The sequence below is a fragment of the Toxorhynchites rutilus genome, chromosome 3, assembly GCF_029784135.1.
Source record: "Toxorhynchites rutilus septentrionalis strain SRP chromosome 3, ASM2978413v1, whole genome shotgun sequence".
Lineage (NCBI taxonomy): Eukaryota > Metazoa > Arthropoda > Insecta > Diptera > Culicidae > Toxorhynchites > Toxorhynchites rutilus.
The window spans coordinates 284,268,001-284,290,877 of record NC_073746.1 but is presented as its reverse complement, the minus strand read 5'-3'; the positions used below and the strand labels follow the sequence as shown (position 1 = coordinate 284,290,877).

At 39.0% G+C, this 22,877-nt stretch overlaps 1 protein-coding gene across 3 annotated transcripts in view; it reads left to right on the top strand.

The window, feature by feature from the left end:
- LOC129777928 (probable basic-leucine zipper transcription factor J) overlaps positions 1–20,786 on the top strand; it is a 46,431-nt gene extending 25,645 nt beyond the window's left edge. For all 3 annotated transcript variants that reach the window (XM_055784521.1, XM_055784522.1, XM_055784520.1), the window contains exons 2-4: positions 10,349–10,836; positions 17,973–19,127; positions 19,186–20,786. In XM_055784521.1, the coding sequence (XP_055640496.1) occupies positions 10,349–10,836; positions 17,973–19,127; positions 19,186–20,074 (2,532 nt within the window). In that variant the 3' untranslated portion in view covers positions 20,075–20,786. The remainder of the gene's footprint in view (positions 1–10,348; positions 10,837–17,972; positions 19,128–19,185) is intronic.
- Positions 20,787–22,877: the final 2,091 nt, after the last annotated feature.

Genomic DNA, 22,877 nt, shown 5'->3' with positions numbered 1-22,877 from the left:
TGGCCTCTAGGGACCGACGCTGGGCTTAACGTGCTAAGGAAGAGTGGCGCAAAGCGGTCAAAGTTTCTCGGGTTTCCGAAAAAAATCCCAGTCCCAGAGTGTCGATTTTTGACAATTATTTTTTTCGAGATACAGCGAGTCCGCGCTTATATACAGTTTTTGATTTCTTTTCACTGTATATAATCGAATCCTGTATATAATCGAGTCAAAAAAAAAATTTGAAAATAAAAGAGGAATTTGATTTTTAATTCATCCCCTTAAAGCCAGAAAACACCTTTCTCACATGAAAAAAATAAATTTATCCATATTCTCTCAGGAGGTGATAGACGATCATATTTGATGAAAAAAATCCTCCTACGCATATGTTCAAATTTCAACAATGACAGATCTATGGAACTTTTTTTTTGTTTCTGACTCTGTTCCCTCAAATTGGCTTTACATTAAAAAGTACGCCACGGAAGACGATTCTGGTGATTTCATTTGAAAGATGAGAAAATTTAATACAGGATATAGTAGTAGAACAACTAAATTAGTGGATTTAATCAACATTTTGGAAGTGAAAATCTTCAAAGTTAATAATTTTTAATGTGTTATTATTAATTTTATCCTAAAAAATTATTTTAAACTAGATTGTTTCTGTCAATTGAATTGAAGTTCTTGAACCGCTCTACAATTTGTTCTTTGACACCCAACTTCTATCTTTCTTAATTTAGCTGCAATATCGATATAAACAATTCCTGGTGAAAATTCAAGCAAAATCTTCAAAAATCACGATTTTATCCCACTGTACATGTAATAGCCACTAAAACTTCACCGTAACGTTGAAAGGTTACATTTCTTCTTGAAATAAGCCATATTTGAAATATAAAAAAAAAATTCCAAACTGTATATAATCGAGTCCAAAATTGTATATAATCGAGCCTGTATATAATCGAGTCCGACCTGTAACAGTAGGTCTCGACGTTTCATGCAATTTTAAGACATTTGGCATCGAAACATTTTTTTTGCAAAAACCTCGATTTTCTTTGAATGATTTTTCGATTCAGAAAACTTATACTTTGACCGCCTTGCGCCACTCTCTCTCTCAAGTCCGATTAAGCTGAAATTTTGCATTGGGAGTTTTTTCGAGGTGGTGAACATTCTGTATGGCGTAACTTTTTGAAGTTCTAGGGTCGACTTTTTTCCCATACATTCATTGGCACCCTAAGATACATACACCATGTATTACAAAATTATAAGGTCTCTCTTGTATTTCACGCTGTAAGGATAATCATTAATTTTGTGGTTTATATTCCAAACTGATTGCATACAGTGATATTTGCGGAGGCGAAACTTTTCAAAATGAGTTATAAATAAAAAATAGCAGTTTTTTGTGAATGAGTGATAATAACAAACCTTGATCGTCTAAAAGGTTCGATTGAGCATACCTTTTTTCCATCGCTTGCATTTTCAATGTGTTATTCTATCTTTATTCTTATTCATTTCCAAAATTGAAACTTTTCATTATGAGTTTAATGCTACCAGGAGAGTCAAGATTCGTTAAGAAGCGATCGAGATGTAATCATTTTCATTTCCATACTGGAGTAGAATATGCATATCGAGCCCGTATCAACATCACTGGTAACATTTCTGGAACTGATTTTACGGGAATAGCTATATCTCGGTGGTTTCTTATGGCCACCTTACACGATCAAAATTATTGACAATAAGGGTCTTTAATATCGTGACAGCTAGGCTTTCCACATCCGATCTAACCTCAATCAATATTTTGCCACCTTACACTGTCAATATCGCCGACAACCCGAAACAACGAAAGTATCCGCGAAGGCTAGTAGCGACATTCGAGTTTGGGATCCAAACTATTCTCCATCAGATTAGAGGGCTAAAAGGCAATTTTCAACTGGTAAAATTTGAATGAAAATATCTGCTTGGTATTATTTAATTACTTGAAGCGCGTAGTCCTAACCCTAACTTAACCTATTTCCTCTGAATTTTCAGATATTCCTACTTAAATTTATTATTATAATATAACGTCAATTTCAGACACAATTTTGGTATGGGATTTTCTCACCACTTGCAGAAAAAAAGTGATTTGCATTCACATAGAATACTAATTAGATTCGGAAAAGTTAATTTTCACTCATAATTTACACTTTAGAATTCGTTTTTCCTTCTCAAAAACACATCATAATATTCGCTTCACAAATACAGACTGTTCCTTTCAGTTTCAGAGATTATTTTTGTTTAAGTATTTTAGTTTGCAAAAATATATGCAAGTTAAATTATCTGCAAGCAAATATTTTTATTTCATAAATAAGACTATGACAGTAGAACCCCGATAATCCGCGAGTGGGTGATCCGCCCTGTGGATTATTTGCGACTGCGAGTTCCATAGTAAATCAATAGACCTTTCCGGAATTTGTTAGTGAGTGGTAGGCCCATGCTCTTTTGTTGTGGTCACGGCATTTGCATTATTTAGCCACTGGTGTACACGACCTTATGGATAGTTGAATGATTTCTTTATTGATAAAACATAGTTTTTATGTTGAAACATCTTTTTTTCGTGTTTGCATGTCTATTTTGGTCCTTTAATGTGTCATCCGCGATTTTCGTTATCCGCGGTGAGTTTGCCCGACTATTCCGCGGATAATCGGGATTCTACTTTAGCTTGAATTAACAAATTATGTTTTTTATCTATGATTTTCCCAGATCTTCTCATTCTCCAAATTCTATAACGGAGTGTGAAGAAACGCACAACCCGCTCGCTAGTGCAAAGAATGACCGAGTTCAACGTTAAAAATTCCTAAACGTTTTTAGGTTTCATCCACTCTCTCACCATCACATTGTCAGTTTACTTTGAGGTTTTGATTTGCATCGTGAAAAGTACCATATTTTTATATTAAAAGTATCAGTTTTCCAAACCAAAAGTTTTCATTTATGATTCCTACAATTTCAGTAGTTTATAAATTTTAATTGCAATCGCAAAAAACACTAACAAAAATTAAATGTTACCTTGCAAATCTGGCAACTCAGTCTGGAAGCCCGTGAAGTAAAACGTCAACATCATGCATCCATATGAAATGTCAGGATATTGATGCTCGAAAATCAGAAAATCCGGATTTCTGAGTCGTCGGTCATGTTCAGCTGTCATTATGCTCTCAAATGTCATCATATTGTCAATAATATTGATCGTATAAGGTCCGCTTTAGCGAATCTTCACATTTCTCCTGGAATTAACCTATATTGCGTGTTCAGAGATACTTGTTGCTTGAATATAAGGAGTAAGCTGAACATTCGAAAGCTCAGAATATTTGGTGAAATATTTTGAGTCAGCTAACCCAAATTCTTATTTAATACGGACAAGTTAATTTTAATTTATAATTTTTATTTTGAAAATGCGTTTATTATTCCCGAAAATCCATCGCCATTCTAGCTTCTCATACATGAAACACATAGCCCAGTACAATTTATACTTTGTTATGTTATGGTTATGGTAGATACGAAAAAACGTTGAAGTATGCGGTAAAATTACGAGTTTTAGTCTGGTTTGCTCGAGACGTGCGTCCTACCCCGGGTTCCTCTAATTATTTGAACGCAGCGAGTTTAGTTCGTGTAACGAAAGACTTCTCATCCTTCGCATGCATGTCTCAATTTTTTTTTGACCCTAAAATAAACCAACGTAGCATGCATTGCGTCACACGACGATCGACCTAATACTAGGTCTGAAGGGCAAACTATTATTCGCACTTCTGCTGCAAGTTCGTCGAGCCAACTCTCTCAGTAAATAGTAAGTAAGTATGTGAGTTAGCTCAATAATCTTCGGCAGAATAAAAAAAAAGAATAGCGGTTTAAAACCAATAATTACTGCCGTGTATGCTGCGTAAAATGAAAGGGGGAAAAGCTATCCATCGCACACACGGTGATAGTTTTCGCATACATTAATTTTATCTCTGGTGAATTTTAGGCATTGGGGATTACGTAATTATTTAATCTACTCGCAAAATATACATCGAGGGTGTCGGTCAACAGAACTGAAGTTTGGCAAAAATTACTCCATCTAGATGACATTGCTATACGTGAAAATGATTGCTTTTTGTGTCGGTGCACTTGTTGCTTTAATGAATAAGGCTTCATGCACACACCACGTAACGCGTGAAGGGTATGTTTCTTGTTGAGGGGTTTGTTTTGCATAACAGGTGGGGAGGGGATCCAAAAAATCATACATTCCGCGTCATGTAATTTGTGCACCGTGCCTAACAAATGTGAATTTCTGCTATAAAGTTCTTCATCTTCGATTGTCCTCCAAATCAGCATTCGTTGGCAAACCTCAATAGAACAAAATCAATGTGTAGAATGGTTCAAAACATCAGGAGATAGAAATAATATATATGAAACTACCAATATATATACAGGTCGGACTCGATTATATATAATCGCAATTTCACTTTCAACGTTAATTTTCGAATCCAATACATAATCGAATCACAAAAAAGTTATTTTTTTTTAACTGAAAGGCTGTCTCAGAAGAAGGTATAGGGGGGGGGGGGTGTTAAAACGGACATGTTAAGAAGAACTTCAATTATATCTTTGGAAACTCATGTTTCCCAAAACTTTGATGCAGTTTCTGTTTTTCTACCTAATTGGTCAAATATTTTACAAAAAAAAATGTTTTTCAATGTTTTTTACTGAAATCGTAACAGATCGAAAAGTACAACATTTTTTCGATGCGGGTAATATGGACATATAGTGGGGGCAATATGAACAGCTTTGTAATATATGAAGCGGAGAGGTTTATCGATCGCGAGAGGAATAATTTTATTCAACCAAGGTCTGAACACATGTCCGTTAGGTGATGAAAAAATCAAATCAATCCACCTAGAAGTGATATCGTGCTTTTCAGCAGTATAAACGGACAGACCTTAACTATTTTGCTTTCGGTTCCAGTCAACATTTGGCGATTTGATTTCCATTTGTAGACGCAAGGCATTCCTTAGGAATAGATTAAACAGACTTTTCACAGTCCATCTCACTCTCACTGGCAACTGTCCGTTTTACCCCACCAGTACAATTATAATTTGAATTTTCCACTTAAAAATTATTTTACTTTTCTGTACATACCTTATATCGCTTCTCTGTTAAATCACAAACCGAAATATAACCATCAGCGAATTGAATTTTGATATTAAACGACTCAATATGCTTAATATCGAAGCAGCTGAAATTACATCCACACGCGGAATCATGTGTGATTTTCGGTTTTTGTTTCCCTTTCCGCTTTTGATTAGTATTTATTGTCATATGGTGGCTTTAATATTATAGAATTACATGTAGAAGGTGTTCTCATTAACAGAAATCTGAAATCTTCAAAATGTAACTAAAATGTAAAAATGTACAAATACAACTGCAACTGGTTGGTAATTGTGCACCTCTGAAATCACCTTCAAATGGGAGCGGATCAATTACAACAATTACAATTACAATTGACAACAATTCAAACAAACAATTCAAAATGTGTTTTTTCGAAATGAAAAAATACTCTGTAAATACAGAGTTGTATTCATACGACATCGAATAGATAGTTTACCACCCAACTGTCAAGGTACACCTTCATACAGAACCGAAATTACTGAAATCTTGTTTGTAATAGTGCTTTCATTCTTAAGTTATGAGAATCTGGGATGGTACCAAGAATGAGACGTCGCGTGTTGGTTGGTCTAGGCCCAAACCGCGGGTGTATAGTATAATACTTACTAGTCGAGCGAATAACGGAAGGCGGATGGAGTTATCGAAGTGCACCCGTGGCCGAGTGGTTAGCGTCTCACATTATCATGCCGGGTGTTAGGGTTCGATTCCCGTTCTGGCCGGGGGATTTCTCGTCAAAGAAATTTCCTTCGACTCGCACTGTGGTCACGCGTGTTCAAGAGCTTGCCCCTCGGAATACATTCAAGGCGTGTTATTTGGCTTAAGAAATATCAACTTAGTATTAGCAAATGACGCTAGTTAGTAAATACGTTGAGACGGCAAAAGTACCACAGGGAACGTTAATGCCATTCACGAGGATGGAGTTATCGGGCAAGACTGTAAAAAATATTGTACCATCACCATTGTAGCATTGTAGCGTCCAACTTTTTGAAGTACGATGTAACTGCGTCACGAATTTCTTCAGTGTTATCGAATCGTTGAACGCCGAACGCCTGTTTCATCACTGGGAATAAGTGATAGTCGCTAGGGGCGAGGTCTGGGGAGTAAGAAGGATACTCGAACACAGTCCATTTGATTTTTTTCAATAGCTCTTGTGTTACGCGAACAGAATGGGGCCGCGCATTATCGTGGATGAGGAACACTCCTTTCGTCAATAAACCTGGCCTTTTGTTCTTAATCGATCCAAAACTTCACAATAGCACGGTGATGAAACAAGCGTACAATAGATTGCACGATCTAGACTCATTATATGACTATTACTGAATTTCTTTTTGGCATACCATGGAATAGATGGTTCAGAAACATATCCAACGTGTTCTTCTGATATCTTTTGACGTAGAACTACGTCTTTCATTAAGGGTGCCAAAATCAGAAAACAGGTAACGTTTTTATGAAATAAAGTTGACATTAATAACTATTTTTGCCGCGAACGGATTCAGACGATTTACATACCGAACGATTCGGAAATACCATAAGATTTTTTTTATGCTATTTACTACAATCCTCTGATGTGTAAACGGTTTAAACTGATGAAAACTAGAAGCATTTCAATTTTTTCATACATTTGTTCTGCTCATTTACGAGCTTCCCTACCCATGCCATCAATAACGAGCAACTTATCGGCGATCAACGAAGAGGATTGATTTAAAGTCACTGTGAACAAAGAAAAGAAGAAGAACGAAGGGAAATATTTGCCTGGAGCACAAATATTGAATCTCGCTGAGGCAAATTTTCAATATCGTTTTAGATGCGAAGCAATGAACATCGCTTGTTCTTCCTTGTTTTGCGTCATCACACGTCTTTGTCTTGGACACAACCTCCTACAATTTTTTTTAACTCGTTTACCGGTTTAATCTGGAGCAACAAAATGAAATTTCTATAGCTCAAGCCCTTGTGTAGATGAGGTGTATAAGGCTTAATCGGTATTCTTGATACGGATAAAACCGACCGCTTAAACGGTCATTCAAACTCCTATTCAGATAAATAGTACTGATAATGTTCACAGCCAGAGTAAATATTTTCATTCAAAGCAAAATTGATTGAGAGAAGCATCTCTCGAGTCGACAGCTTTATATCTCATTAGCCAAAAGTGTCATTTAAAGAACTTAATTCGATGGAAGTGTTTCGTGAAAAATTGAAGGAACCAGCATGTGAGCAAAAACTGTTGGCCACGTGTATTCGCTTGCATGAATCACACCATCTTTTAAGGTTTTCACCGCAACCCAGATACGACAAACTTATTAAATTGCAAACGTATAGAAACGTGACACAGACACAGTCTTAGTCATGCTCTTTCATTTAGTCATCATGAACCAAAGCCGCTATCCACTACCATTGCATCAGATCAGTCAGTCCAAACTTTCATCAAATCCGGAACCAGAAAATGTCAAGAGCAACATCAGAGGCACGTTGCTGCGCTTTGAAGATATATATTAGACCTCCGAGAGCCACACAGCACAATTCACGCACGCGGACGGTTACGAGTTACCACGCGAATGAAAAGCTCTCTTTCCGAAGGTGAAATAAACTGGTTTGAATAGGTATTGAAACCACAAAAAAGTAATATATATAGGCTCTGAACATGAATTTGCATTCACCATCGCACAATCCGCACATTTTACTCTTGTTTTTTTTCTCTTTTTCGGTCGTATCCAACATAAACTTGTTCTTGCATCACAGGAATGTTCATAAGAGAATGAACCCTCTGATTGTGACCTTTTCAGTCGAGTTGCAGAACAACTTTCTCCATTTTTTTGGGCTGGACATAGTAACGTGCGAATCGTAATGGTTATGCAAGGCAAACCATGGTAAAAATAAATCGAAACACGCACCAAGATTAAGAAAAGCAAAAAAAACCCATCCAATCGGACTGAAAGCGTTTCTGTTGTAATGATTCTAAATGACTACACTGGTTTGAAGTTAGCAAACTATTTATTTAATGCATATTCTAGCGTTTACGCGTACAACAAGCCGGCAGCTTAAGACGCAAATGAAAACACGCACCTCCGGAAAGTGGAAATTTTGAAGAATTTCATGTCCCGTTAGTAGCGAACTCTGTTTCGTATACCAACCATATAATGAACAATGCCGATGACCGCTCAGTTTGCCTTCGTAGGCAATAATGGCGCATAGCTGCGTTCGGGGAAAAAAAGCGTGAACTATTTGTCGAAGCCTTTCGTACGAACGACAACATTTCAGCATTCATCAATTTGGTTCTTCACCTAGGACCACGGTGTCCTTGCTTTTCGCAGTATTGCGTCATTCAAAAAGCGGTTATCGCGATATTTAAGACAGCTATACCCGTGAGCCACGCGGTCGAAAACATGTTTCTTGTTTTGCTCGCTCTCTATGAATGTGAATTTGCATACGTGTAAACTACTATCCCGATGTATCCCTGGGTACCGACCACGTGCTCGCTTCTGCATGCCCCGCGTCATCGAGCCCGTTGAAGCCTGCTGTTCAAATACAAATTACCTCGTTATCAACTTCTACACCTCTCGAAGCCGGTGGCGGTGGTTCACTCTCTCAGAGCATTATAACTTACCGGAGCTGCGTCACATCGACCCGGCAAATGTATGTGGGAGTGAGTACTTTCCGACAATCATACAGTGAATAGGCATATCCAATTTTTCTTAAGCGTAAAGACCCAAAGGAAAATAAAGAAGAACATCATTTTCAATTTTACTGTTTAGCAAACTCGGTTATAGGAGAATGATGGTTGACAGTTGAATTGACGTAATGTCGACTATTGACATATGAAATATACCTCTGAAGAACATTCATTACTGATTAAAGAATTTCACGATATTTAAGTTTTATTTTGAAAGATAATTTTAACACATTGCGGACCGCTCACGAGTTTTCTCGCTCACGAGTTTTCTCGTGTTTTGCGTTCCGTCTGTTGCGGATGGATCACGAAATAATCCGTGTTTTCTACACTTGATGGTTAAATCCTTGGTTTGCCAGGAATTTAACAAGACCTACCGATGGCTCGCCTTCGTCTCATACACAGCGAAGGAAACGATCTCATTCGTGGAATCCGAACAAATAAAGCGTTCAAGTTTGCCCCAAAACGTGCGGTCCTTAATGTGTTAAAACGTTGAGCCTCATTGGGACTGATACTGAATTTTCTGTCTTTAGTATACATATTATAGTACTAAAAATATTATCCGCATCTGATCACGGCCAACTGAGAAGGTTATTAAGAGAATACTTGAGATTTGGAGGATTTAATCTACAATCTATAATCAAAAATAGTAAATCTCAATCTGAAGCTCCTGAATATTAGGTGTTACGTTCCTTCCAGTTTTGACTTTGCGTTGACGTTGCGTTGTATGTGTAAATAACTATTTAGTAAATTCTTTCATAACTTTAAACACATAAAAAGCAGTAAATGAGTTTATTTGTATGAAACTTTGAGCCGTAAAACATGCATTTGTCTTTCATCAAGTATAACGATCGACTTTCTCGTATTACGACAAGTGAGTTGTGTTCAAATAACTTGAAGACACTGTTTATAGCTGTAGCAGCTAATTTTCTTATGATAGTTAAAAATTAATGAACTTTATTTTCATCGATCTATTATTCTCTAAATCGGTAAAAATGGTACCATCAGTTCAAACGATCGATTTCAATTTATACGTACCATGGTTTGATAACTTTGTTCGTTGCTACATCGTAAGTTGGTTTTAAGCTTCTTATTTTTCGTCGTCTATCCACTTTCGAACAGCATTCGTAATGCTGCGGAGTCTAGACGAAATGTGAACGTGTACCCTAAATCGTTCCATTCGACTGAATGCGTAAAATCAAACCGAAAAAATGAAAGCAGCGCAGAGCAGCGGCTGCGTGAATCAATCATTTCAGTGTGATTATTCGCCACTTGTGGGCGACAAAGCAGATTCTGATTTGATAAATATGGGTCACACGAAACAGAAATGAATATCACTTCTCATTTGCTTCAATCGCTCTGACTCTGTACAAATCGTATTCGCTAAAAAACAACAATCCCATCGACTTGTTACGTTACGTGACCATCAAGCAATCGCAGTTACGCAACTTTACGACCGTGCTATTCGTATCACCCGTTAACGAAATGCTTTTCGCCCCAAACTTACAGCTATTTGTTTTCTTTCTTTTACCCTTTCAGCCGGAGGAGTGGCCCTCTAACCCGGATGACTTCATGGATCTGTTCCAGCTGGATACCAATCTACTGTTCAACGATAGTTCATCGGGGGTTCCAAATGGACCGGACGGCATGAACGACATCACGTCCAGCCTGATCAATAATTTGCAGAATGGCTTCAATTATGGCGATGTGTGCGCTCCCACCAGCAATATTCCCATCGAACAAGCCTTGATGTCACCCATTTCCTCCCTCGAATCTGATCAGGAATTCCATGGTTTTCCTAACAGCAGTGGAACCTCGCTGGATGGCAGTGGATACGAGGATGACTTTATCGCTGGCCACTCTACCGCCGAAGGGTCCTCACCATCTTCATTGTCGTCATCCGGGATCAAAATGGAACTGGACGACGCAGCGATGGATGAGTTCTGTACGTTCGAACGGAACGTCCAGCAGCAAGCGATCTCATCGGCTGCCTCAGACAGTGGACTCTCGAGCGATAATTTGGATTTGTAAGTGCTGTTATACCATTATAAAGATTTAAGGTTGGAGATGTCCCATAATTCTGATTTCCAGAATGTTGTGTTCCTCGCAATGAGCGGTAGATTCCCAAACCTTCGAATTTCATTGGAGGTATAAACACCACAAGCGAGGTTCAATCGCAAATCGGATTGAGCACTGCCATACCACCTAGATTAAAAGTTCTCCAATTTTTTTCTCATCAAACAGTTTCTAATAAATTTGATAATATACTCACGAAGTTACAGTCTAACTCTCAAAGTTCCATAGATAAAACTAGAAGTAGATTATATCTGTGATATAACCGAAAGGTAGACGTAGCACTACCGCTGGCTTGGTAGTCATTTGTTTGAAATTGCACCTGAACCAATTCTCAATGAATGAATATTTGGATGAGTGGATGAGAATGGAATTATTTTTACAGGAATACACACATAATATTCAACTCTTTTGGGATTGTTGATGATTCTGAACAGAACCGATGGGTTTGCGTGGCTTTGTAGAAGCAACTGGGGATAGTTGATACCTGAGTCATTCTTGTTCTCATGAGACGAGACACACGAGAGTTGCTGTAACGATAACCACCAAACGAAAAGTAGCGTGTGAGTGTGCTTATGTGTGTGAGACGGCTGCTTCTATGCCCAGTCCAGCATCCACGGAAGCGGTAGCCTTTTTCGATGCTGACGCTTTCTTGGTCGTCTTCTTAGCGGTACCATTCTTTTTTCGGTGTATTCCTTGTTGACCTTAGGGAGCATTTTGAACGAACCCTACGCACCAGTGCCTATTATTTGCACAAACCATTGTGCTACTTCGGCGTCTTGATCACTCGTTCACCGGTGGAAAAGCCCGTCCGGTTGGCGCACAAAATCTTATTCTTCCAATGGAACGCACTCGTTTTTAAAACTTTGAACTTACATCACAGTATAGAAATGAAAGACATACCCCTGCGCAAAAAAGCCAAGATCTGACCAACGTCAGATAGTGAAGTGGCGAGCGAACGATTTCGAAGCTCGTTTTCTCGATTTTTCATTCTGATGATTTTGAATTGACGTTTGCACACTTGAGTTTTGAACGATAGCGCACTACGATAAACTGAACTGCCTTGAACCACTACACTTACTAATTTACGATACTATTATGAGCAATTCCAAATGAAATCGACAAATGACAAAACATGAGTATTTTTGATTCGAATCAAAGTGTGTATTCCGTTTGGGTTAGAGGAAATATGAGTTTTCCACAGCAATTGGGAATTTTTTGACTCAAGCGTAACTTTTGAAAAGGGCGTATCGATTTGAGTAAGAGAAATATTTGATAATTTCTATCTCAAAAACTATGAGTCGTACCGAAATAGTGTCTTAGAAAGAGTTATAGAGTATCGATGGTTGAATATGAAAAAATGTACACTGAGAAAAAAACTTAGTACTCTTTTTTTTATTTACAAAATAAAAATTCAATTTGCAATATCCAAAATACATATTTTTTTATTTTTTCATACAAAATAGAAGTCATGCAGAAAATTTAAAAAATGGGCCCAAAATGGTAAAACTATTTTTGACGAACTTTGTGGAACATCGAATTTTTAGGAATTTTCGAAACTTCGAATTTTTGTATGTTAACGATCATATTTAGCCACAAATTATGAATTCTGATGTGATTTAAAACAAAAAAGGTTATTATCAATCTCCTTCTAAATGTAGCCATTCTCGAAACATTTAAAAAATTATTTCTAATTTATTGTCTTTTTTATAGTAAATAATCCCTTTTAATATGTTTGTCGTGTTATACCGTCATGTTCATGAAATTTTATGAATTTTCTTATAATTTCCAACAATTTTTTTGATTGATTGAGGTTTGTATTAAGATAAAAAAGATTTTTAAGTTTCGCTACGTTTTGTATTAACCCACATGTCTTCGAATGTTTCGTAACGTAACTCCTAAACATATTAGGCTGTCAAAAAAGTCCTGCGGTATTTCCGCAAGGTGTCGTTGTAAGCGCATAGTTCTAGTTGTATTCATTTTATCGAGTTGTACTATAGCTTGTTGGAAAGGTTTTTTTGCGCGCTATAATATAGTAATAAAATAAAGAGAAAATCCGACATATTTTACAGTACTACTATGACAAAGGCAAAAATGCATCTCAAGCTGCCAATAAAATTTGTGCAGTTTATGGACCCGATACCATTTCCACCGCACAACGATGGTTTCAACGTTTTTGTTCTGGTGTAGAGGTCGTCGAAGATGCGCCACGCTCCGGAAGGCCTGTCGTCGAAAATTGCGACAAAATCGCTGAATTAGCCGAGAAAGACCGGCATAGTAGCAGCCGTACCATCGGCCAAGAGCTGGGGATAAGTCATCAAACCGTTATTAACCATTTGAAGAAGCTTGGATTCACAAAGAAGCTCGATGTATGGGTGCCACACACGTTGACGCAAAAAAACATCTTTGATCGTATCGACGCATGTGAATCGCTGCTGAATCGCAACAAAATCGACCCGTTTCTGAAGCGGATGGTGACTGGCGATGAAAAGTGGGTCACTTACGACAACGTGAAGCGCAAACTGTCGTGGTCGAAGCCCGCTGAAGCGGCTCAGATGGTGGCCAAGCCCTCATTAACGGTCAGGAAGGTTCTGCTGTGTGTTTGATGGGATTGTCAAGGAATAATCTATTATGAGCTGCTTCCCTATGGCCAAACGCTCAATTCGGACCTGTACTGCCAACAACTGGACCGCTTGAAGGTAGCACTCATGAAGAAGAGGCCATCTTTGATAAACAGAGGCCGCATTGTCTTCCATCAGGACAACGCCAGGCCACACACTTCTTTGGTGACGCGCCAGAAGCTCCGGGAGCTCGGATGGGAGGTTCTTTTGCATCCGCCGTATAGTCCGGACCTTGCACCAAGTGACTACCACCTGTTTTTGTCCATGGCGAATGAGCTAGGTAGTCAGAAGTTAGCCACAAAAGAGGCCTGTGAAAATTGGCTATCCGAGTTTTTTGCCAATAAGGAAGCGAGCTTCTATAACAGGGGTATTATGAAGTTGGCATCTCGTTGGGAACAAGTCATCGAACAAAACGGCGCATATTTGACTTAAAACAGATGATTGTAAATAATTTTATGAACAAATGAAAATTCAAAAAAAATACCGCAGGACTTTTTTGACAGTCTAATATGTCTTTACCATAACGATGTATTTGGAAAAGTTGTTGGAAATTATAAGCGAATTTATAAAATCTCATGAACATGATGGTATAACACGACAAACATATTTAAAGGGCCTATTTACTATTGAAAAGACAATAAATTACAAATATTTTTTTAAATATCTCGAGAATGGCTACATTTAGAAGGAGATTGATAATAACCTTTTTTTGTTTTAAATCACTTCAGGATTCATAATTTGTAGCTAAAAATGATTGCTAACATACAAAAATTCGAAGTTTCTAAAATTCCTAAAAATTCAATGTTCCACAAATTTCGTCAAAAATAGTTTTACCATCTTGGGCCCATTTTTGAAATTTTCTACATGACTTCTATATTATATGAAAAAGTTGAAAAAAATATAGAAAAATACATATTTTTTGATATCGCAAATTAAAATTTTATTTTGTAAATAAAAAAAAGAGTACTGTTTTTTCTTCTCAGTGTATATTTTTTTCAAATTAAGCCAATAATACTCTATAACTGTTTCTAACACACTATTTCGGTACGACTCATATTTTTTGAGATATAAATTATCAAACATTTCTCTTACTAAAATCGATACTACCTTTTTAAAAGTTACACTTGAGTCAAAAAATGAGCCATAATGATGTATTCGGAATAGTTGTTGGAAATTATAAGCAAATTCATAAAATTTCATGAACATGACGGTATAACACGACAAACATATTAAAAGGGATTATTTACTATAAAAAAAACAATAAATTAGAAATATTTTTTTTAAATATCTCGAGAATGGTTGCATTTAGAAGGAGATTGATAATAACCTTTTTTGTTTTAAATAACTTCAGGATTCATAATTTGTGATTAAAAATGACTGCTTACACACAAAAACTCGAAGTTTCGAAAATTCCTAAGAATTCGATGTTCCACAAAGTTCGTCAAAAATAGTTTTACCATTTTGGGCCCCCTTACTAAAATCGATACGCCCTTTTCAAAAGTTACCCTTGAGTCAAAAAATTCCCAATTGCTGTGAAAAACTCATATTTCCTCCAACCCAAACGGAATACACACTTTCATTGGAATCAAAAATACATGTTTTTAAAATTTGCATTTTTAGGACGATTTCATTTGGAATTGCTGTTATATTTCGAAACCTACAGATACGTTTCGAGCGGTCCACTTTGACCTAAAGACCGTACTCGAAAAAAAATGCAGCAAATAAAAATTATCATCAAAAATTCATTTTAAGTCGGGTATTTTAGAAACTCTCAGGGAATAAACAAACACATATCAGCTATGTTTTTGCAAAAGTTGGTTTGTTCAACTTACTTATATGCCCGCACCTTGGACTTAACGCTACTCATCACATCCTGCGCAACACTTGCACCATCTATATTACACAATTTCATCCACTCTTCTTCAAATCCTGGTCGTTTTTGAAGACCTTCCCTGTTTCCGGAGCTTATGCTTCATAATCGCCCAGACTGTTTCTATTGGGCGAAGTTCTACGGCTTGCTGATTTTGCCACACCCACCCACTGCCATACCAAGTACTTCGTGGCAAATTTGTTGACTTTCCAGGCGGAACCTGCCGACGAAAAATTCCAGGCCGGGGATCTGCTTGGCTTCCGCTTTAATGTACGTCTCGTCGTCCATTACTATTAGCGAATTCGTTTTTAAAACTGAGTCAGTGCCAAACTGACTCTGTAATAAAAAAACGTTTTCAGTTTCACGAATGCGGTGTTTTGTTGGTGTGCGTTATATAGTCTGATTTGTTTATATTCGCGACGATAAATGTACAGTGTCGACGTCTAATGGCGATATTAATGCTTGGGAGGTAAATTATTCTCTATCAGATCAGCAGGGCCAAGTGCAGTGTAAAAATATAAAAGTTTGAATGAATGTTTTCACTTCATATTGTTTTATTACTTAAAACATGTAGTTCTGACACTTACTTAACCATTTGTCGATGCATTTCCTGGTTTTTCCACAAATAATTACTATTATAATATAAAATCATCATTAGCCACAGTTTTCGTTCAATATGTTTCTGTGATATCGAAAAAAAACCTCTTATTTCATCACATGAAATAAATATTCGATACGTTAAAGTAAATTTTCATTCATAATTTTGATTTTGAAAGCAGGTTTATTCCACCTGAATATCCATCATTATTTTCGCCTCCCAATGAAAGCACACGTAGCTTAATGCCGTCTGCTCGAATATACTTTCAAAATCAGAATCCGAATTGGATTACGATTCCAATAATACAAAAGCAAAAGCAGCAGGTTTTTCATCTTCATAGTTTTTATTTTTAGATTTTCCAAAATATACTCGGAACTTGACAGTTCGGTATAGTTGTATTGGTGAACCCGAGTGCCAACCCGTGAAACATCTCAGTGCGAAACTAACAGCTTTCGGGGCGAACCAGTGCGAAACTGACTGAATAAAAAAACGTTTTGACAGCAGTTAGTGCGGCACTGAGGTTGAAACTGAACAAAAACGAATTCGCTATATGCATTTCGGCTGCACCAACCACTCGCGGTACAGCTTCCTGGCGCGCGATTTCGTCAGCGTATTTTGTTTATCGGCTCGGTTAAGCGCCTTTCTTACCTTCAAGACATGAAGTCCGGCCCACTTCACTGTTTGCTGGACGAACCAGACGAAAGAATTGACCTTCTTGGCCACGTCCCGAATCGAAAGGTTCGGATTGCACTTGAAGTAAGCCCTCACCTTCCTTTCCTTCGCAGGGACGGTTGTCTTCGCTTTTCTTCCCTTGTCAACTCGTCGCTTGGTCATCTGGGCCTCCTTGAACGATCGGACACGGTCGAATGGTCGATTCCCGCGATTGTTTCGCGATCCACCTGTGGGACTGTCCTGGATTTTCCATATTTTATTGTCGAAGCACTTCTTGCTTGGAAGCCATCTCGATAACCACTTGAGAGATTGAGACGAAATTTTGCATGTGTAAACATTACACTCCAAACTAGTTTTACCCAAAATTTCATGAATGTTTACCCATACAATAAAAAGTTATACACAAAAGAAAGTGTTGCATATTTTCGAGTATAATACATTTCTGTCTCTCTATCCGGATCAATTGATCTCTTATTTGGTGCCTAATGATAACAGATGCAAGTTGATGCCATTGACATGGTTATAAATGAGTTAGCTGCTGTTGTAGGGGTTTTTGATACAAGATAGTTTGATGAGTAACAATTTAAATTATTTTAGTAATGACTGAAACTCTATCTGATTTGTTTGCTTCAGACTAATGTTCATGTCGATCAAATGCGAAAAAATTAGACGGATTTTTTTTTACAAATGTTATATGATTTTTTGTATACAGGGGGGAGTACATCAAATCGAGGTTTTTAAAAAACAAAAAAAAATGATACCAAATGTCTTAAAGTTGAGTAGAGTTGCTTCCGGCTAGCGTGTGAAGCGATCGATGACAGTTAACAGGTGACAACCTTTCGAAGGCTGAGTAGGTCCTACGAGATCGATGTGAATGTGCAGAAATCGAACCTTCGACGTATTGAAACTTAAGAGTGGTGTTACTGTGTGATAAAAGCAAGTTCTTCAGCTATAGGTCATCTGTTTGATCTTTGGCAATCGAGTTGAACTCTATCCCAGCTACAACTGCCTTCACTATCGACAAAGCACCTGCTATGGTGTCATCTTTGTAGCTTATATGTTGCATATCGGTAGTGAATTCTATCACGTATCGAAGGTAAAGTTCCTCGTGGGGCAAACGACTGCTTGGATCAATTGTGAGGGTGTAGGTGTGTGGGAGGTGATCCGTGAAAGTCGTATGTTGTCTGTCATAGTAATGTTTGAAACAGGCTTTCACGGTGACCAGAAAAAGATGCCGCCAAATAAGCACCAATTGAATCAGATACAAACTCCAATGCCGCTCTTATTCCAACTTTTTTTTTCATGTGTTCTCTTTCTCTGTCATTGCAGTGAGCCCTCCGGAGACTATGAAGCCCTCAGCCCAGCCCTCTCGTCCCCCGGACCATCGATAAGTGAACGCGGAGGACAAAACTCGCCTCCGCGTCATGTTAAGCCATCAATTCCGCCCCCGCAAATAATCGTCCAAGAACAGCCACAAATCAAAACGACTACACTCGCAGTCCCGACTGTTGCTACTCCGAAACCCGCCCATCCCAAGGTGGGCAAAGTGTACCATACCGTCAAAACCGTCCTGTCAAGCGGAAACAACAACAACAATAAGGACTTACCACAACCCCAAACTCAAACCACTCACTTGGCCAACGGAAAGGAGGTAAAAATCTATCGCGTGGCTTCGGTTAAAAATGGACAAACGGTTAACGTGGCCAATGGCACGAATGCTAACAAAAAAGTGACCCTCCAGTTGAAGAATGGAATGGCAACGGCGGTCACCGGTAAAACCAATGGAACAGTTTTCATCAATAACAAAAATGTGGTCCTAACCTCTGCTCCAGGCAATGGTTCGACAGGAGTTCGCAAGATCATCCGCGTCCAGCAACAACAACAACAAAACGGACGCTCGATTCTGGTGCCCGTTTCAATCCAGGACTTACGCACGATCAAGATTGTCAACTCGGCCAACCTCAAGACAAAGTCGGCCAACATCAAACTCGCCGCGGCTAATCTGCTCCAGCAGTCCAAACAAGGCTTGATTCAGAAAAATGTTGTTCTCTCCAAGGAACAACTGATGGTTGACGATGGCGACACCACACAGAACTCCGATAACGAGAGCTTCGTTTTCGAGGACATTATGCAGCAAAGCAACTCGGTGATCGAGCAGGTCGAACGTCACCATCAGAAACAGCGACACCAGCAACCGATGGTAAGTGAATCGGACGATGAGATGGATGATGATTTGGATGGCGATGATAGCATGTGCAGTGTTGGAAATGGCATGAACGCAGCCGGTGGATATCAGAAGCTTATTTTAACGGCCGAGGAAAAACGACTGCTAGAGAAGGAGGGGATATCACTGCCATCTAGCTATCCACTAACCAAGCATGAGGAGCGTGAACTTAAACGAATTCGGCGAAAGATTCGTAATAAGATTTCTGCTCAGGATTCACGCAAGCGGAAGAAGGAGTACGTAGATGGGCTCGAGGAGAGGTAAGTTTTTGCGCAGATTGTCGATTCGAGTAATTAAACAAGGTTTTTTTTTGCACAGAGTTAAACAATGCACGGAGGAAAATCAAACACTCCTGAAGCGTATCAAAATACTACAGAGCCAGAATCACGATCTGATGAGCCAGATGAAGAAAATTCAATCCTTGCTGACCAAGGGCACTGGCAAGACGACTCAACCGGCCACTTGTCTGATGGTTTTGCTACTTAGCATGGCACTGGTGGCGGTTCCCAACCTAAAACTTGGTGGCTCACATCAGCAGCAGAACATTCAGGATTCCATTGAGATGGCTGAATTGCTGCAGGATGCGGCCCAGGATAAAATCCAGGTACAGACGCAGGTCCAAAATCGCCGCTCGCTACTTTTCGACACCAAGGAACAGTTGGGTGACGCGTTAGTTGATGAGGAGATGAACTTCGATGAGGTCATGTCATTCAACGTAAACTCAATGATCGCCAACGAGCACGATTATTCCACCGAGGAAGAACCCCCAAAGGTTAAGAGAGCTAAGATGAGTTCCCTCGTGGAGTACGATGTGGATGACGATATTTGGAACGGCAGCAGCAAAATGCGCATCAAAATGGAAATCGAGGAAAAGCAGAACACACTAATTAACCCGAAGGACAAGCAATTTTCGAACGCGTTCAATCAAAGTCCAGGATTGAACATTAAAACCGAACACAGCGAAGTAATTGTTGATCGCGATTTGCTGGAATCTATGTCCAAAAAAGGAATGGTCGATTTATACAATAGTGTGAGTCTTGATCAGCTCGAACGCAGTACCGATGCGGTTTCAAAGTATGGCCACAATATCGAACTACTAAACACGGGAATTGTTGCAAACGCTGGGAGTGTGGAGGAGGTAAGTAAAAAACTAAATGCCTCACAACAAATCCAACAGCTAAATAGCAAGAGAAAATTACTTCTCTAAAATGCTATTGATTCATGTAATGAAACGTTTCTTTAGGCTGTTATTTCTATGTGTACATAAATACCATTTCTGTAGTATTAGGTTAAAGCAGGCAAACCATAGGGAAGAAAATTAAGTTTCTCTAGATTTTACACATAGTGTAATCAATTTGATTGAATTGATGCATTTGGCTCTAAATTGTTCATATAAAACGATTAGCGATTAGGTTTACGCGAATGAATATGAAGAATCACACATTTAGTATTGAAACGTACTGGTATAATTTTTAAAACTTTTCATTGGCCTATTTTTTCATAGAAAAAGTATCTGTTACATTTTCATTGTTACTTGTTTTCCAACGATTTTAGTTCATATGTACACCACTTGTGCAATTACGTTATTTTCATAGCGATGTTCGTAGATTTATTAAATTGTTCCACTTTCTGTAAGATTCACAACTTATTTTCCATATTTTCATAATATTATTCAGTAAGCATGAGGGATTTTTTTTTTGATTTAGGGAAAAAAATATAAGCAGACTAAATGATTATTATACTATCATTATTTTTTGCTATAATTTGGAATCTACAGCTTCAGCTTCCGTTTTTCCTTAAAAAATATATTTAAAGAGTAATCGGAACTTTTTTGATTATTAACTTATCATAATTCGCAATGTTAGTCCAGATTGAGTCTAAATAGATGAAGAATAGATGTAATAATTATTCATACACACTACCATAATATATTACTGTATATGAACAGTAACTTAGTACGGCTATTTTCAGTGCGTACGCATATCCGAAAGCCCCAATCGTTTCAGAGGACTATTGTCTGTCTTATCAAACACTAGCTTAATGTAAAATGTTCTTCCATGCTTGTTTTTTTTTAATTTTCATTTTTTTCCTGGCTCAGTTACATTAGTTTTAGTGAGCCAAATTTGGAAACCTTCACATTTTTGCTTACTTCTATGGCTGATAGGATGGAAAACCTTTGCTCGCGGACGATTCGAGGTCAGTAGAATGATATATTTCCTTTAAGGTGCAGGAAGCATATGCGGATCTGAGCCTTTTACACACGAAGATGAATAGTTTTGAGGAAATTATAGATTTAGAACATTTATGCAAGGTCTAACCAGCCAACACATAAAATTTCCCTAAGGGAAATTTCTAAATTGGATCTGACGACAAGATATATTTTGGTGCTGCAGTGGACTGTACTGCGCTGGTCGATGTAGGCTGTTCGCGTTCCGGGAACCGAGCCGGGTGGGAACAAAACTGCTGTGTTCCTTCCCAGGAGGATAACTGGGCCGGACTCCTTTGGTTGACTTCGCCTCATGAAGTCAACGACGCAATTGGACCGAGCTAGCGCTTGACTAGCAGCAACCGCCTGTAATCAATTAGCCTGCAGAAAGGGTTTTTCATGTAAGCACTTTTAATTGCGGCAAAAATGGAGGTCTGGATGTTCCGACGGTCGGATGCAAACACTAGAGACTTTTTCACACATTCTCTATGGTTGGATAGCGACTGATGTGCTCCGTTGTGTGCGCATTACTGTACGGCACTTCTCGGATATCATTGACGTCAGAATCTATCGTGGCGCTAACATCGATTCAGACCACTATCTGGTGATGGTCAATCTGCGTTCTAAATTGTCAGTCGTCAATAACTTAAGACAACAGCGCTCACCACGGTACCATCTACGACGACTGCAAGAGCCGAACGTTGCTGCAACATACTCGCAGCGTCTAGAAGCTGCATTACCGGAGGTAGGCGAACTGGTTGCTGTTCCCCTTGATGAAAGCTGGAACACCTTTGAAGCAGCAATTAGCAGCATAGCAGAGACCGTCCTCGGGTATGAACAACGAGAACAACGAAACGAATGGTTCAACGATGAGTATCGAGCGGTACTGAACGAGGAGGATGCAGCACATGCAGCCATGCTGCTACGAGCGACTTGACAAAACGTGGAACGATACAGACCGAAGCGAAGGCAGCAAACACATCTCTTTCGGGAAAAAGCGCCGCCTGGAAAGAAAGATTGTGAGGAGATGGAGCTGCTTTATCGTTCCCGAGTATCGCGAAAGTTCTTCAAGAAACTAAACGCCTCGCACAAAGGCTTTGTGCCGCGGGCCGAAATGTGCAGGAACAAGAAAGGAGGCATCTTGACGAACGAACGCGTGGTGATCGAAAGGTGAAGGCAGCACTACGTTGAACACCTGAACAGCGCGTGGACTTGGTCGGCGATGAGGAGGACTACAGCGGTGCAGTGAACAACGACGACGCACCACCCCCGACGATGGGTGTAGTTAAGGAGGCTATTAATCAGCTAAAGAACCACAAAGCAGCTGGTGTGGATGGCCTCGTAGCTTTTCAAGGGAGGCCCGGGTAAACTTGTAGAGTGTATGCACCGGTTGATAGTCAAGATCGGGCCGGATTCATGCCCGGTTGCTCAACGACGGACCAGATTTTTACACTTCGGCAGATCCAAAAGTGCCGAGAGTATCAGGTCCCTACGTACCACATAATCGTTGATTTCAAGTTGATGATACAATCGACCAACGACAGCTATGGAGGATGGGGTCTTCGTAGCCTAATTAGTTGCGTGTCCGCTACTAAGCGAACGAACATGAGCTCATAACTCAGGGCCCCTCAACTGACCATCTAAGTGTGTTATTCTAGCTACTATGTCCACGCAACAATCATCATGTGTCGGTAATCCCAGTCCCTTACCGCTCACATTTTCGGTCTGCTGCATCGGTAATTGGCACTATTAATAACGCAACAAAGGAAGGCTCATATCAACAGTCCCGCTGTGAACAGCCAAC